The 14,900-nt window shown below is 38.1% G+C and overlaps 2 protein-coding genes across 2 annotated transcripts in view; both read right to left on the reverse strand.

The window, feature by feature from the left end:
* Positions 1-86: 86 nt before the first annotated feature.
* Positions 87-13,784, reverse strand: LOC130558744 (uncharacterized). Its single transcript, XM_057341345.1, has 14 exons — positions 13,653-13,784; positions 13,442-13,499; positions 12,764-12,813; positions 12,333-12,438; positions 11,809-11,967; positions 11,547-11,664; positions 11,353-11,414; positions 11,146-11,271; positions 10,429-10,508; positions 10,176-10,313; positions 9,835-10,031; positions 5,373-5,502; positions 2,191-2,381; positions 87-862 (listed from the first exon to the last, which is right to left on the reverse strand). The coding sequence occupies exons 1-14, from the start codon at positions 13,782-13,784 to the stop codon at positions 712-714; spliced, it is 1,698 nt and encodes a 565-aa protein (XP_057197328.1). The 3' UTR covers positions 87-711.
* A 7-nt stretch (positions 13,785-13,791) lies between these two features.
* Positions 13,792-14,900, reverse strand: part of LOC130558746 (uncharacterized) — a 4,830-nt gene continuing 3,721 nt past the window's right edge. Inside the window, exon 3 of the mRNA XM_057341346.1 lies at positions 13,792-13,862. Within this exon, the coding sequence (XP_057197329.1) occupies positions 13,792-13,862 (71 nt within the window). The remainder of the gene's footprint in view (positions 13,863-14,900) is intronic.

Raw genomic sequence — 14,900 nt, forward strand, 5'->3', positions numbered from 1 at the left:
CTAGTTAAAGTCTTACGGGAAGTTTTAACGTCTTCTATTTCACCACAACTGCTTCTTCAAAACACACACAAAGTGAATATTGTGACACTGGTTTATTTAGCTACTTTGACCTTCATAGTTGAATGCCATTCAAAATGCAAAATTCCTTTTTCCCCAATTTTATGAGCAGTTTTTGACTGACCCACCCACTAATTGAAACGATGGATTTTACATTAGTATCAACCAAAAACATGAAGTCATACCCACCCAACACAAATAAAACTGCCCTGAAATGACCCAGATGTTGCAATGCAGAACACACAGAACATATAAATGTAAAAACCTCTTTTCTTACAAGGAAAATTAAAAATCAATATATTTAATAAATAATCAAAAAACTGCTTTTAAAAGAATGCAAAACAAGCCATATTGTCATAAAGATATTTACCATAACTTTACCATTTATAACGCATCCCCCCATCCACCACATATGCTGTGATGGGCTTTTTTAGTCTTTATTAGTTGTTTGTAAACATATTTTTTATTATTAATAATTATTATTATTATTATTAACATTTCGATTTATTTATTAAATTATAGAAAAATATCACATTTAATAAAAAGACAAAAGAGTATGTATGTTGTTGTTTAAAAAGCAATAGTGTTTAGTTGGGTAGCATTACATGATGTTTCCGCAGCAATTGTATGTAGGTCCTGGTCATCACTCAGAGCTCAAGTCTGTCTGGGGTCAGAAGGCTCTTCCTGAGGAGTCTCTTGGGGAAGTTGGCGCAGAACAATGATGTAGGCTACGGGCATCTTCAGCAGGATCTCCAGCTCCTCCTCGCTGCTCCCCAGGACACTCACTCCATTGACTTCCACCAGCCTGGAACAGAGATCCACCACCTCAGAATTAGACTACTCAATATATTGCCTGTCCAACTGAAAAATGAATAATCTTGCATATGCGTAATGCATTACGCAGATGAATGTACACTATAGTTTGAGGATTTTAGGTTTTGCGACGTGAAAATGACATAGGCGAATTCCAAATGGTGCATTTGCGCCTTCGAAGGGCACTTAAGGAAGGGGAAGAGTCCCAGATAAACAGAAAGTAATGTTGTGTTTTATTACTTTATTCACCAAGTGTGTTCCAAATGGCTTATAACTGTCTCTCTCCCTTCAGAGTTAAAAATATATAAAATATTAAAATAGAGTTATTAAAAAAATAAAGCTTAAATTTCTCTATCAAGGACATGTTGCTAGATAAGATATTCAATTGATTAATAGATTTTTAATATCTTAGGCCAAAAAGGTGCCACTTTACCAATCTGCCAGCAATTAACAGTGCCAAGCACCGGCATAGAAGCAAAGCTTCTGTTGAGCGTTAATAACGCACATCATGCATAAAATAAAAAACCCTAGCCCTTAAATGTTCCGAAACCTTAATGGATCACATGAAAAACTGAAAACAGCTTTTATTTAAAGACGTTAGTTATTTTAAGACAGTTATTCTGGAAATAAGAAAGTAATTTTAGCCTTTATATTAATTCACAGACTGTAAAAAGAGTTTTGCCAGAAGTTTGGCAATTACCAATACACAAAGCCAGTCTGTCTCCACTGGGTGCATATGCTAATCTTTAGTTTTTTCTTTCTCTCTGGTTCGTGTATACCACTAAAATTTTATCTCTTGCATGTATACAGTATGCATGGTTATCATGGTGATAAGCTCACAAATGGAATGCTTCAACTGCAGATCCTTATATTGTTGTTTTTTTAAAGATTTTTTTATCTTTTCCTCTCCAAGTTTTACATTTCAGTGTTTTCCTGTTATTCCCTCTGCCTCCTACAAATTTCCATAGCAACAGGGGAAAAAACACCAGTGCTGATGGAACCTCTGTGATCCTCTGCTCTTAAAGGCTGGAAACTTCAGGACGTCTCTTGGCTTGTTTTACGAGAGGCCAATTACAGGCTTAATTCATCAAAACATCTATTGCACTGAACTGACCTCTTTTATTCTCACATTCTTTCACATTTTAATTGTATTTCAGGACCATGACACACAGGTTCTAGTTGGTTGAACAGTTCACCCGAACCTGTTAACCCAAGCTAAGCACAATGCTTAAAATTTTCATAAAATATACAAAGTGTTGTAAGATTTGTAAAGCAGCACATTGTGAAACCAGCACATTGTCACCAGACAGTGATATTTACCTGTCATTCAAACAAAGCTGAGCGTCCTCAGTATGTACCACCATCAGACCTCCCCTATGTACCTCCCCTCTGCGTGCAGTGAATCCATAATGACCGTCTGGCTTTGCTTTCATCTGGGTGGCCACAAGCATGACAGGAGACTCCAATGGGACCAGCTGAGTCAGAGATATGCTCTTCCGCTCGGCTCTCTCCTGCACACAAAAAACAGTATCAAAAGCAGTGACTAGCTGGCGGCCCTCGCTCTTGTTTTATAGCGGCTGAACCGGAGAGCCAGAGAATCCTGGAAAGCAAAGCTTTAAAAGTGTGAGGTGTCTCCTCTGATCTGACCACTGTAAAGAAAATGAGCTCCGTTATTTCATGAGTCAGCCTTCTTCAACCTGAAAGACTCCACGCTATGCACAGCATGTTGAGTTTATTAAAACATGCAGACGCCATTACTAATGTATTCCTTTTCAGGAAATATATCTTATTAGTAAACATTACTGGAACTAAAACAAAAAAGTGAGTTTTAACACTGTTTGCGGGTTAAATCGTACATGTGTCCGTACATGTGTAAATAAAATCATACATGACATGACAACAAGGGGCCGCAAAAGAAAAGAGGAATTCAATGTGTTTTGTAGCTTTAATGAGAATTCTTCTGTATTAATTAAGAATTTAGCATTAAAGACTGCAAAGTGTTTGAGAACTTCATTAAATTTCTGTATATTTCCTACCTGTTAGACATGATAGCTCTCAATTATACTGTTGAATGGCTATAATTAATGTTAAATAAAAGAATCAAATTAATATAGTAATTTAAAAAGAGAGTATATTTAAAATCATTAATGTTAGGTGCGAGTAATCACAGAAAATGTGTGATTAATCAGATTTTTTTTTAATCGATTGACAGCACTAGTTAATATTTGTTGATCCTCTTGTGTCCTGGACAGATCTGCACATTTGTATTCATTTACACATTTTGTGTTGCCTATATTTTCCAAGCCACATTAAATGCTTCGTAAAGCTGAGCTTCCGTTTACTTCTCAATCACAACTAATAAACATACAAAGTTCTTAATACAATATTAATTGTATATTTGAATGAATAGCAAAAACAACATTTTCCCAAACGTTTGCCCACGATTTACGACTTGGTTGTCTTAGAGCATGCAAATAAATTTGCAGAATATACAATAGCACTTTATAGTTCAATTATGTATATGAAATATTCATTAACTATCTGACATATGTGTCTGTGTCAACCAAACCCAGAGTAAATGCAGAATAAATGACAACAAGCTTCAAACTTTATCTAACAAGTTCATCACAGGTAAACCTATAAAATCACATAATCCACACACCCCCAAACCAAACGCTGAGACAAAGATTGAATACAGGAAGTGGGATAGATGCAAAGTGATCGGATTTCTCCAAGTCCACAGGAGAAAACAGAGGTGAGAGCTCGACGTTCCTGGCGTGTGAAAGCCCTCCGGCCACAGCTACTGCGCCTCTCCCCAGACACGGGGACCAGACGGCTCGCTCACGCAGGAAACCCCCCTGAGCCCTTATCACCCCACCTTCTGATTCCCTTGGGCAGGATGCAAAACTCAAAAAGTTGTTGCACTCTTTACCTACCTGTAAGAGACCCATTTTGAGTCAACTAGCATGTGTTTCAAATGTCAAATTCCTCACATTAAGCGAGGTGAGGGATTAGCAATAAAGTAGATAATGTCAATAAAGCGGAAAAGGAAAATGAAGAACAAGATGACAAACGAAAAGAATTTATCTTGATAAATGGTCCTTTAAACCGCAGAGGGTTGGGAGGAGCTGCACGAAGAACAATCGGCGGAGCCTTTCTTGGGCACACCTTCAGAAATCCCCTCACTCATACTGTATGAGATAAGAGAGGAAACCATGCCAAGCTCTGGATTGTAAGATTGTGTCTTGCATGAAAAAGGCTTCCGGACTCTGTCATAAAAGTGTGGCTGGTATTGATGGCATCAAATAAAACACAATTATGTATTCTCAGGAGCCCGCAGTTAAGCGTCACACAGACGCAGTAAAACGGCAACCTCAAGATGGACAATAAATCCCTGACAGCCACAACTATTAGCCATTGGGCCTTTAAGCCGCCATTACAGCTCAACAGACAATGGGAGGAAAAAAATAATCAAAGTTAACCCAACTACCAAGAGCTCTCGTGCTTGTTAGCAATTGCAATATCTCGACCACCTTTCCCATGAGAATCGTGAAACCTAATCTGGAACTACAACCACGATCTCTGGCCCGAAGGGGAATGAGGCATATTTAAATTGAAATGAAAAAAAGAGGTTATGAACGGTTTTGAGAGGGAGGGGGTTGTGTCATATTATTATTATTATATAAAGGGGTTTTCCCCTTGAGATCCCTAAATTGAGATCTCACTCCTAAACATCATTTGCTCTATTACCACAGTGGCGGATTGAGAAGATTACGTACGATCATGAAATATTTCCTTATTGTCAGGTTATGCCGGGAGAATAAATGGCAGCCTGCTCCTTATTAGGCCAGAGCTCGTATTAGTTCCCAGACTGCTCCGTGTCCTGACCTGCGCCTTCCCCCTGATTAGGTCATATGATAAACATTAGCGCCACTGCTCCGTTCCCACCAACACAGCACCTAAAGACTGTAGCCTGAGGGCGGCAACGTGACACGCTCTTTTCTTCCAAAGCTCTAGTCGGCATGTGTCCTTTCATGGCACCTCGTTAGGTCTCTACCCGTGAGATGAAAGAGACGCTTAAAAGCAGGACGGAGGTGAGAAAGAATCGTGGTACGACCACAGCGTAGATAACTTTACACTCCGTCCCAAACTAGCATTTCGTAGCTTTTGAAAAATGAGCAGCGTAGTGGCAGATGGCTCACTGTTGTGGTCGCCAAGAAGACAAGTTGCATTTTCATAAGGCTTGAATATTTTTCACCAAGCATAAAAAGTCCATGCTTCATGTGGATGAACTGCATTCTTCCCTCATACAGTATGTACATCCCTATTGCATATTTGAAAAGCCAAGACTGTCATGCTCACATTAGTACCATATGTTCAGCCTCATTAAAATGTGGTCAAAAAATAACCGCTGGCCTGCATTAACATGTCAACGTTATATCATTTTATACTGCGGCAGGACACTCTGGGAACCTCAAGGAACGTACAGTTTGCGATCTCACCTTGGACTGGATCTTGTCTAGAGCTGCACGCAGGTGAGCCACTTGCCGCTTAAGATGGACCAGCGTTATCTCTTCTTTAAACACCTGACCGTTCAGTCTCATCTTCTCCAGTAGCCGGACTTCTGCTCGCCTGAGGAGTAAAAACACAAGATGCTCCGTTAAAGGAATAGTTCAAGCAAAAATTGACGCATCTTTATGTCATTCCAAATCTGTATGACTTTCTTTATTCTGCAGAACGAAAAACAAGATATTTTGAAGAACGTTGGTAACCAAATAACACTGGCCCAAATTGACTTCCATTGTATGGACACAAAACCACTGAGACTCAAACTATTTTCTTTTGTGTTCCAAGGAGAAAAGAGTTTGGAAACAACATGAGGGTGAAAAAAAAATTGTTTTTTGGTTGTCCCTTTACTGTAGGCTTAGTCCTGGACAAGAAGGCTGATCTGGAAATTTTTTCCAATGTTCTGTCACTGCGTGTCAAAGATTTGGTCTAGTATCATTCTTGGAAAGGTTTAAACACATTTCTTCCCTTTCATTTACTCAAATATCTCAGATTAATGTCATCCAAAAACACTGAGACTTGAAAGATTTGTTTGTGTTTTTGCTGGGGAAAATAGCCAAGCTTATGAAAGACATGAAACAAAAAACAATAAGCACTTCAAGTAAAGTGCCTTATCAGGTAATTCATGAGAGCCTGGACATATTGATTCATGACGGTATTTTCACACACTCGTATCCATTCCTGCTTTCAATCTATCCAGCACGAAAAGATGTCAGAATAAATCAAAGGCCGTAAGGCTGAGAAAAAGCAGGAAACTACTGGGCGAGACCCACGCCGGCTTTTCCTTCAAACACTCTGGCTTTATTTGTACACCTCATAAATTAAACAGGTTCCCGTTTCACACAGTTTACTGTTTTCACATTAAGACATTTGACACATTTGGTGCTTAAAAGAAATTGAGTCTAAGCAGATTATACTGTGGGATTTATGGATTTTTATGTTATTCTCTTTCAATGTCACAAACAGAGGTATAATGTGAACTTTAAATCAATACGTGTATGTTTTGTATTTCGAGCATTGCTTTAGTAAAACATTATCAGAACCACAAAGATGCAATTTGTTAGAGAACTACACAAAAGCCTAACATTGCCATGATACGTCCAATCACATTACAGATACACAACATTCCTGGAAAGATGAAGATCAGACAACAGCTTTCTCAGAACCTAAATTACAAGAGATCTGTGGATTCACCAAAGCAACCCAAAGCACTGACGCCACAGAAAAATAAACTAAATGAACTGTAAACACTAAACAGAGCATCAAAAATCACAGGACGCAGGCTCTCTACAATGAGAAAATTGCACTCAGGCATCCAAAACCAGCTCATGGTTCATTATCTGCTCTTCCGTCCTCTCTTTTGGAAGAGGCAATGGATCATTATCCAAGAAGACCAATGGATTAATCTTTCCCACTGCAATTCCCATGTGATAATCCCATATTACTGCCAAACTGCCACTCATTCAGTTTTATCCGTGAGATCAGCATGTTCTATTCTAGAGCCGTTTGGTCCTTAAACTCTGATAGGAATTGCCATTTCTGAGCCATGGGGTTTTCTTTGTGCATTCTAATGGAAATTTACAAAAGCATTTTTCGATTTATGAGTAAAACAAGATCTGCAGTTAAGATTTAAATTACTGACTCATACCTCACCTCATGAATTTTGAGATCATTGTGTGTTTAAGAAACTTCAATTGTTGCTTTGCACAATCTTACATCTTTGTGGTGATTGAACTCCTTGGGCCCTATTGTACACCCGGCGCGGCGCGGCGCAGCGCAAGTGTTTTTTCTAGTTTCCGCCCGATGCAGTTCTCATTTTCCCGTCCTGCACCGCGTTGTTTAAATAGCAAATGCATTTGCGCTCATTTGAGCGCCCATGGGCGTGTTGGTCTAAAAAAGAGGTGTGCTCAGGCGCATTGCTATTTTGAGGAACTGAAAATAGACTGCGCCATAGACCAACTCAAACCTGGTCTAAAGTCAATGGCGCAATTTTTTTTAGTTATTTAAAGAGCGCATTAGGAATATGCGCCTATAGGCGGGTGCACAGCGCTTGTACATTCTGATTATTACACACAGAAGGATGCGCAGCAGCACACAATAATGCCGAATATTACAAATAAATGGATTACAATGTAAAATATTATTATTGTGGACATAAAGATAAAAATCCCGCTTGTCCTGTAGACGGTCTGCTTGCGCGCTTTAACTTCTCGCATGAGCAGACGCATTTCCTTTCTGGAGAAGTGTCTGCTCTTCCGAATTCCGCCGTGTAAATAGCGAATCCACCATGGCGCGAGCGCAACTGGCTCTTAAAGGGAATGGGAGATGAGACTCTGATTGGTTTACTGCATGTTTGGCCCACAAAACACCCATTACTCATTAAGACAGTGGTTCCCAACCTTTTTTCCTTGGGGCCCCCCCACGTACATATATGACAATCGGAGCCCCCCCAACCCTCATATATATGTGTGTGTGTGTATACACACAAAATTGCTACTCAAACACACATATATAGATAGTAAATATTAATAAATTAAATGAAATAATTGAATAATAAATTAAATTAAATGGTTAAATATGAGTAATATAAAAGATTTTAATGACATTTTTACTTGAATACTCAAATAAATTTTCAGGTTATTTTTTATGTTGTTTCAGTCTATTTTCAGGTTATTGTATGAACATACAGAGTATACTGAACGTTATGAAAGAACTGTTAAACATTAACATTGCTGTACTTGCATAAAGAGATGCAGGCTACTGTCAATTACTGCTTATTTTTACCAGTTGTCTTTTCATTTTGCTTGGTTTCATGCTGTCGTTTACACATTCTGGCCGAGACTTGTCTTGTCCTTCAATAAAACCTAAATTTACGTAGGTTTTGTCATAGCGTCTAAACTTTTTCCTTTATTTCTGACGAAGAATCACCGCATTTACGTTTCTCTGCTATTTTTCCTTTTGATTTTTATGTTAACACGAACGTTGACGCCTGACAGAGGATGTTTCTCATGTGAGTCTCATAGCGAGAACAGCGCGGGTTTCCATCACTCTGGTTTTATTTGCATTTTGAGGTTTCGCATCAGAAACGAGTGATGGAAACGCCAAATTTCGAATTAAAAACACTTAATTCGCAAAAAAGTTTTTACGCTCGCTTCAGGTGGTTTTTCATTTTTGCGAAAAAGGGTTCATGCGAATAATGGGAGATGGAAACGCATTTGCTGAATAAATTCCTCCAAAAAAATCACCTAACTGCACTATGAGACGGCGTAACCTGACTAACCAGAGTAATGATCTTGTTACACAGCATCAGAAATTTTGTTATGCTCATTCTTAAATGCCTGAGCAAAGTCGTCAAGTATTTCTGTAATTGCCTCTTAGAACTATCACGACTGTGTTTCCCAAACAGCAGGCATCCACAAAAGCACCGCATTTATTGTGTTTTGTAATCGTCTGCTTGCTCAAGTATTATGAAAATAATTATATTCAGTGGCTTCTCTTACTGACATTTAGTGGCAGTTTATTAGGAAGTGACGGTTGACTAGTTGGATGGAAACGGTGCTTATTCGCAAATGTTTTATGCGATATTCCAATTTTGCGCATTAACTAAATTCGCAACTTTGGATGGAAACCCGGCTAGTGCTTCCGGCTACCGCGAAGCCCCATGTGAATGTCTGCCGATGGAGCAGGAAAAATTGAAATAATTATTTTATACAAGATATAACTATTTTTGACTGCATTATCTTGGCATTGTAAGCAAATGATTTTTTTTAAACATACAAAAATATTTTTATTTAAAATGATTAGTGGAACATTTATGCAGCTTTTTTTAACCTCAAAGCATGTCAGCTCCCGCGCCCCTCATGTGAACTCTGGCGCCCCCCTAAGGGGGTCGCGGACCCCAGGTTGGGAACCACTGCATTAAGAGAATCGGGACAACCCGTTTAGACCAGGCGCGCCGACCGTTTTCCCGTCGTTAAATTAGCAAAAGTGGATTCGGACACGTCCTGAGTGACCTGCGGCGTGAGCTTTAAACCATGCGCTTTGATCGTGAAAATAGGGCCCCCAATGTGGCAACTTTTGACAATTCACATTTAAAAGCATGAGAACTACCTCAATGTAAAAAAGCTATTTTAAAATCTAAGAAACGTCCATTAGAAACTATGGCAAACTTGGTTTGACCAACAAATTGATAACTAAATTCTATTCTATTCTATTCTAGTCTATAAACTACACTGTTCTCTGCTGTATTGTGTAATTACTATTATTTTAATTTTATGCCTAAATTGCTACCAGTTACCAAAAACAATATTTGTTTTTTACTATTTATAGAACATAAACTAATCACACCATCATTGCATTTGCAAACACATTATAACTGATGGGTTATTGGTGACATACTTTTTCTTCTCCAATGGTGCAGTGATCAGATTCTCTCGGAGTATTTGAAGGCTCTGTCTTTTACTCTGCAGATTGTTCTGGGCTTGACTGAGACGTTTCTTCAGTTCCAAGCTGTCCAGTTGTTCGGTATCCATCTCTCCCTCCATCTTCTTCAGCTCTGAACAGAACGCCACCAGGCCATGGTAAATCTCCTGAACCTGGTTATCAAACAAACAGCTCTATTAAAACATCAGGTCAATTCAAGTGAATTAAACAGTGACAGATATTTTCTAGAATCAATCCGATTGGCTTCCATCGGTCTATAATCCGAACTGTTCAAACTGGACAACAAGAAAATTTACCTGTAATACGACGTTTTGAAGTGAGGCCACTTGTTGGTTTAGTTCTCGAATCTTTCCAGCATTGTTTTGATTCTTGTTCTGAAAACCATCAGCAGAACAAATAACAGCATCTGCAGAATCTGGATCTTTCCGTGCTTCCTACATGTTTTTAAAGGCAAAAATGGAATTAACCATGATGTGATGTTTGCTTTTGTATTCCCCATCTACATAGCAATCTAGAACATGCTCTACAACGTGATTCTGTCTTTTGTACCTTTCTACATAAGTGAAGCTCCATTAGTCTGGTCTCTGAACCAGGCAAATCTCCAATCTGCTGCTCTGGGGAGAACTCATCTGAACCACGTGGAAAAATACAGACGGTATGTAAAAGTAAATTCACTGTGTAAATTCCACAGCACTTAGAAGCCACAAGCCATATGATTCTCTCTGAACGCAAGACTAAATGGCTGTTCTTTTCCAAAAATGACAAAAGTAAAAACCCTAAAAACGATACAATAAATTGGCCGTATGTTGTTTTGGTTTGATTGATTGGTAATACTCTTTAAAGCTTTTTTTGAATGTATTTTGGCACAAATTAATGGACAAATATCTCCTAAAAATATTAGTATATTATCATATACTTAATGCATAAATGTTGAGAAAAGTATTCCAGTTACTGTCTAAACAGTCTAAACTGCATTGTTGGAGAAATCATAATATATAAAAAAACACTTTTAGAAACTTCTAATTTGTCTAAAAGAACTATGGTCCTATACAATACATACATTACAGTTTTAGAATGTTTAAAAGAGCATGCAATCAAAATCTAATTTAAACATGAAAATTCATGTTTTTGTACAATTGCACTCTAAAAAGTTATGCTGTATTTTTTTACATTATTAAAAAAATAGAAAAAGCAAAAGCATTTCAATTTCATGTACACAAAACATATATGCATTTGTATATACAGTATATATTCTGTTTGTGAGACCTTCTTTACTCTTTAGGTTAAAATGTTCTTTGTTCTCATTAATTCCCAGCATCCTCAGACAAGACTCCATCACTCTACCCACACTAGTCTCTTTGGGTGTCCGCAGATGAACTATTCCTTCTGATGCTAAATCAAAATAATATTAACATTAATATTTTTCAAAGCCTTAAAAGTAAATTGTATATAAAGTACTGTACAGAATGATACCATTGATTGTAATTTCCATAAGATGCGAGTTCTTTTGAACTTTAGCGCTTTGCTCTTTTTGTCTACAAGAAAAGAAAAAAAAAACATTTTTAATAATGTAACAGTGTAAGTAATGTAACTACTGCTATGGTAATGAAGCAGGATTATGGAATCAAAACCTACATCTAAAATGAAGGAAAAAAGACTAAGACTACCTAAGTTTTAATGAGCATCTGTTCATGTTGATGCTGTTAACATGAGGAGAGGATATTGACTTGGTTATAGACACCAAAGCAGCTGTGAACTTCTCAACATTGTGTGGTCCAAACCTTTCTGTCAAGACACAAAGAAATCAAAGCAGGTCAGGCAACCTGATTCAAGTTACATTACTATGGTTCCAAAAAACTACAGTTTAATACACACAGTTTTCATATGTACTTTGATTTGAATTCAAACAGTAATGGTTGTGCATGATACCCAGGAGGGCGTCGAGTCTCTGTGTGGTGAAGTTTGGTGGGTGTAGCTCATTGTAGATGGCAGAAAGCAATCTCTCTCTCTCCTCCAGGTTGGACAATTGAAGGATTTCAAGGGTGTCGAGATGAATGGAGGCGATGTGAGATCCACTGAGTTCTGCCTCTGTAGGGTTTGATCCACCCAAAGCCACAGCATTACTATTAACATCTATCCAAACTCTTGCTTCTGAGAAATAACACTAATGGATCTCTAAAATGGCTCTTTATTGGTTTGAATACTGTACAAATAACTTCTGCAAATCATTAGACAGAAATGGTAAAGGTCTCTATGGGGCTATATTAGCTAGTAAATGTTGTTTTCATGTCTTTGTAAGAAGACGCGTGGAAATAGCAATAACTTATGAGTGCAGATGAATAACACATAATCGGAACGGTTATTGGTGTGTGGTCTGCTCCTTTGTCTCTTTAAATGTTTTGTAAAAAAAGGGTGGAAAAATGACAAAAACAAATGTGCTAACTGCACTTTACCTCTAATGAAGGGCAGACATTTCTGTAGACCAATATTACTAAACCACTGGCAGACCCCTTCTGTGTTCAGCTCTGCTAGAGTTTTGGCACTTTGCCCGTTAGAATTCTGCTACACAAACACGCAAAACAGATACAAATGACTTTTAAAGGTCATGGCGTGTATGCATACAGATGCATCAATTTGAAATAACTGATCGAGAACATACTGCTCCACATTCAACACAATGAAGGATGTATTCACACAAAAAAGACCCATTTAGAACATTCCACCATAAAAGACAAAAAAGGCCAAGTTAATTTTAATAACAGATTTTTATTAAACCACAGATTTGTCAGCTCTTCTAAAAGCCACTGCATGCGTGTACTTGCATATAGCCTAAAGTAATAGTTTTTTCCATAATTTTACACAAAAAAGCTGAAAGTAGCGTTACCTTTTTTGAATGTTCTTCAGAGTAAACCTTTGACTGGGGAATGTAGGATGCTGAGAGATGGAATACAATAATCATGGTCAATTTAATGAGAATTCGAATAAATATGAATTCACATAGAAAATGTTAACAAGTTATTGTAATATAATCTGGTAATGAAGATTCAGTTTGTTTAAGGTTAATCTTGGAGACTAAAGGCGTTTGCACATTTGCGTCCAGAATTTTCGTAAAAAAATTAATACGACTTCACATTGTGTCAATCACATTTACACACTGCGTCCAAAAATTTCGGACGCAGTGTGTAAATGTGATTGACACAATCCAGAAGGACCAGATTTACTAACGGCTTGCAGCAGTGCTAACGCTTCTTTGGCCGATTTACTATTGACTACAGACACGCAGTAAAGATCAGCGCTGAAAAACCGTGGACACAGCTGTTTTTGCGACTGACCTTATTGCATACGCATTTGCATAGAGTTTCCTCTTCAGACGCAAACTTTATGGGCGAAGAGTATTTAAATGAATCATGCAACGCAATTTACTAAGGTTTGTCATTGTACTGACATAAATGTCCACTCCCTGCTTTTTTTTTTTTTTGTGCGCTCTAGTGCTATTTTGCCCTGTTTAGTAAATCTGGCCCACAATAACCGTACGAGATCAGAGATCACTTCACGTCATTACCGACAGTAATCCTTCGTTGCTGTGGTGACTCCTCATCTTCAAGAATTTCATCTCCTTCCTGTCATAAAGAGTTAGAGGTGCAACTTCTCTGCACTGTATCGCCCAAACTGCAGGACCTAACGGCGACTTTCTGTGAATGGAAGCCAAATAAAATCCCGCTTTTAAATCTCTTTCAAACGTCATATAATTGTTTGAAACAATGTGACATCACCTTTTGGTTTGCTATCATGTTCATTTTACTGCTAAGAGGCAGTAGCCTCAGTTCTTCCTTTAGTAACTGATGACTGTTGGCATCTTTGTTGCTCAGGTCATCTAAATGAATAAAACAACACATCAACAACATGTCAGACTTATTGCCCCTGAGTTGATGGGAAAGCAGTTTCGAATGCAGAGAACTTTGTCTGGGTCACTGAGTCCATCTCTGGGAAACAAAACAAGCAGAACTTAATGCTAACATGGGAAAATTTGGTCCCGAACTCTAGTCTGTATGCTCCAGAACACCATATTTGGTGTATTGGGCTGTGAGGACCACAGCTGAAAGCTTGGTTGGAATTTGTGTCAAATTAATAACATCAGCCGGAAACAACTACTTAATCTCTGTATGCTATTGCTAATATTTGATCTTGGGAGAGGAATGACAGAGTTTGCTTTTCGCTGTGATTGTTATTTTGGACCCTGCAGCATCAGTCAATGATGATTTATCACGAGTCTGGTCAACATACTTTGAGATACATGCCAACACACACGCTGTGATCGTGTGGGATGTTGCAAAACTGGGCTGGCAGTGACTAAAAGGACAAGCGAGAGGGCTGTCTGGCCAGTGCCATAGTTTAGTGACCAGTGACATGTTATGTTTTCCCACAGACAGCACACATTCTTACATTCCCATAACCACATCGCGTTCTGTAACCCCCTTTCCTTTCTCGTCTAATGAAAAACAAACACCGAAATGAGGATCTTAAGTCAATTCTTGGTAATAGTATGCATTTAGCATCAGTATCAGTTCCAGACCAGACCGAAAGAACAGACTTACAATTGGGTAAACATTAGAAAAAACAAGCAGTGACGAATTCATCAATGGACACATAGAAGCTTTCAAACACATACTGTATTTACAATGTGCACCAACTACAGAACTATTTAACAAACCAACCAGAAGTTAACAAAGTTTACAGACAAGCCAATAAATGGTTAACCACCTTATGGAAGCTTATGGAAGTAAAAAACAACTACAGTCCAAACTTTTAAAGAATAGACATTGCAGAACGGTGAATGCTGCCAAAAATAATTTTAAGGAACTATTTAAAGTTTATTTTTCTTACCCAATTGGAAGATTTGTTTTGCTTAACATTAACTTACTTAATTATTAGATTATTATTAGAGAGAGAGAGAGACAGAGAGAGAGAGAGAGAGAGAGAGAGACTGATGAGAGCGAGAGAGAGAGAGAGAGAGGAGAGAT

The sequence above is a fragment of the Triplophysa rosa genome, linkage group LG9 (genome assembly GCF_024868665.1).
Source record: "Triplophysa rosa linkage group LG9, Trosa_1v2, whole genome shotgun sequence".
NCBI lineage: Eukaryota > Metazoa > Chordata > Actinopteri > Cypriniformes > Nemacheilidae > Triplophysa > Triplophysa rosa.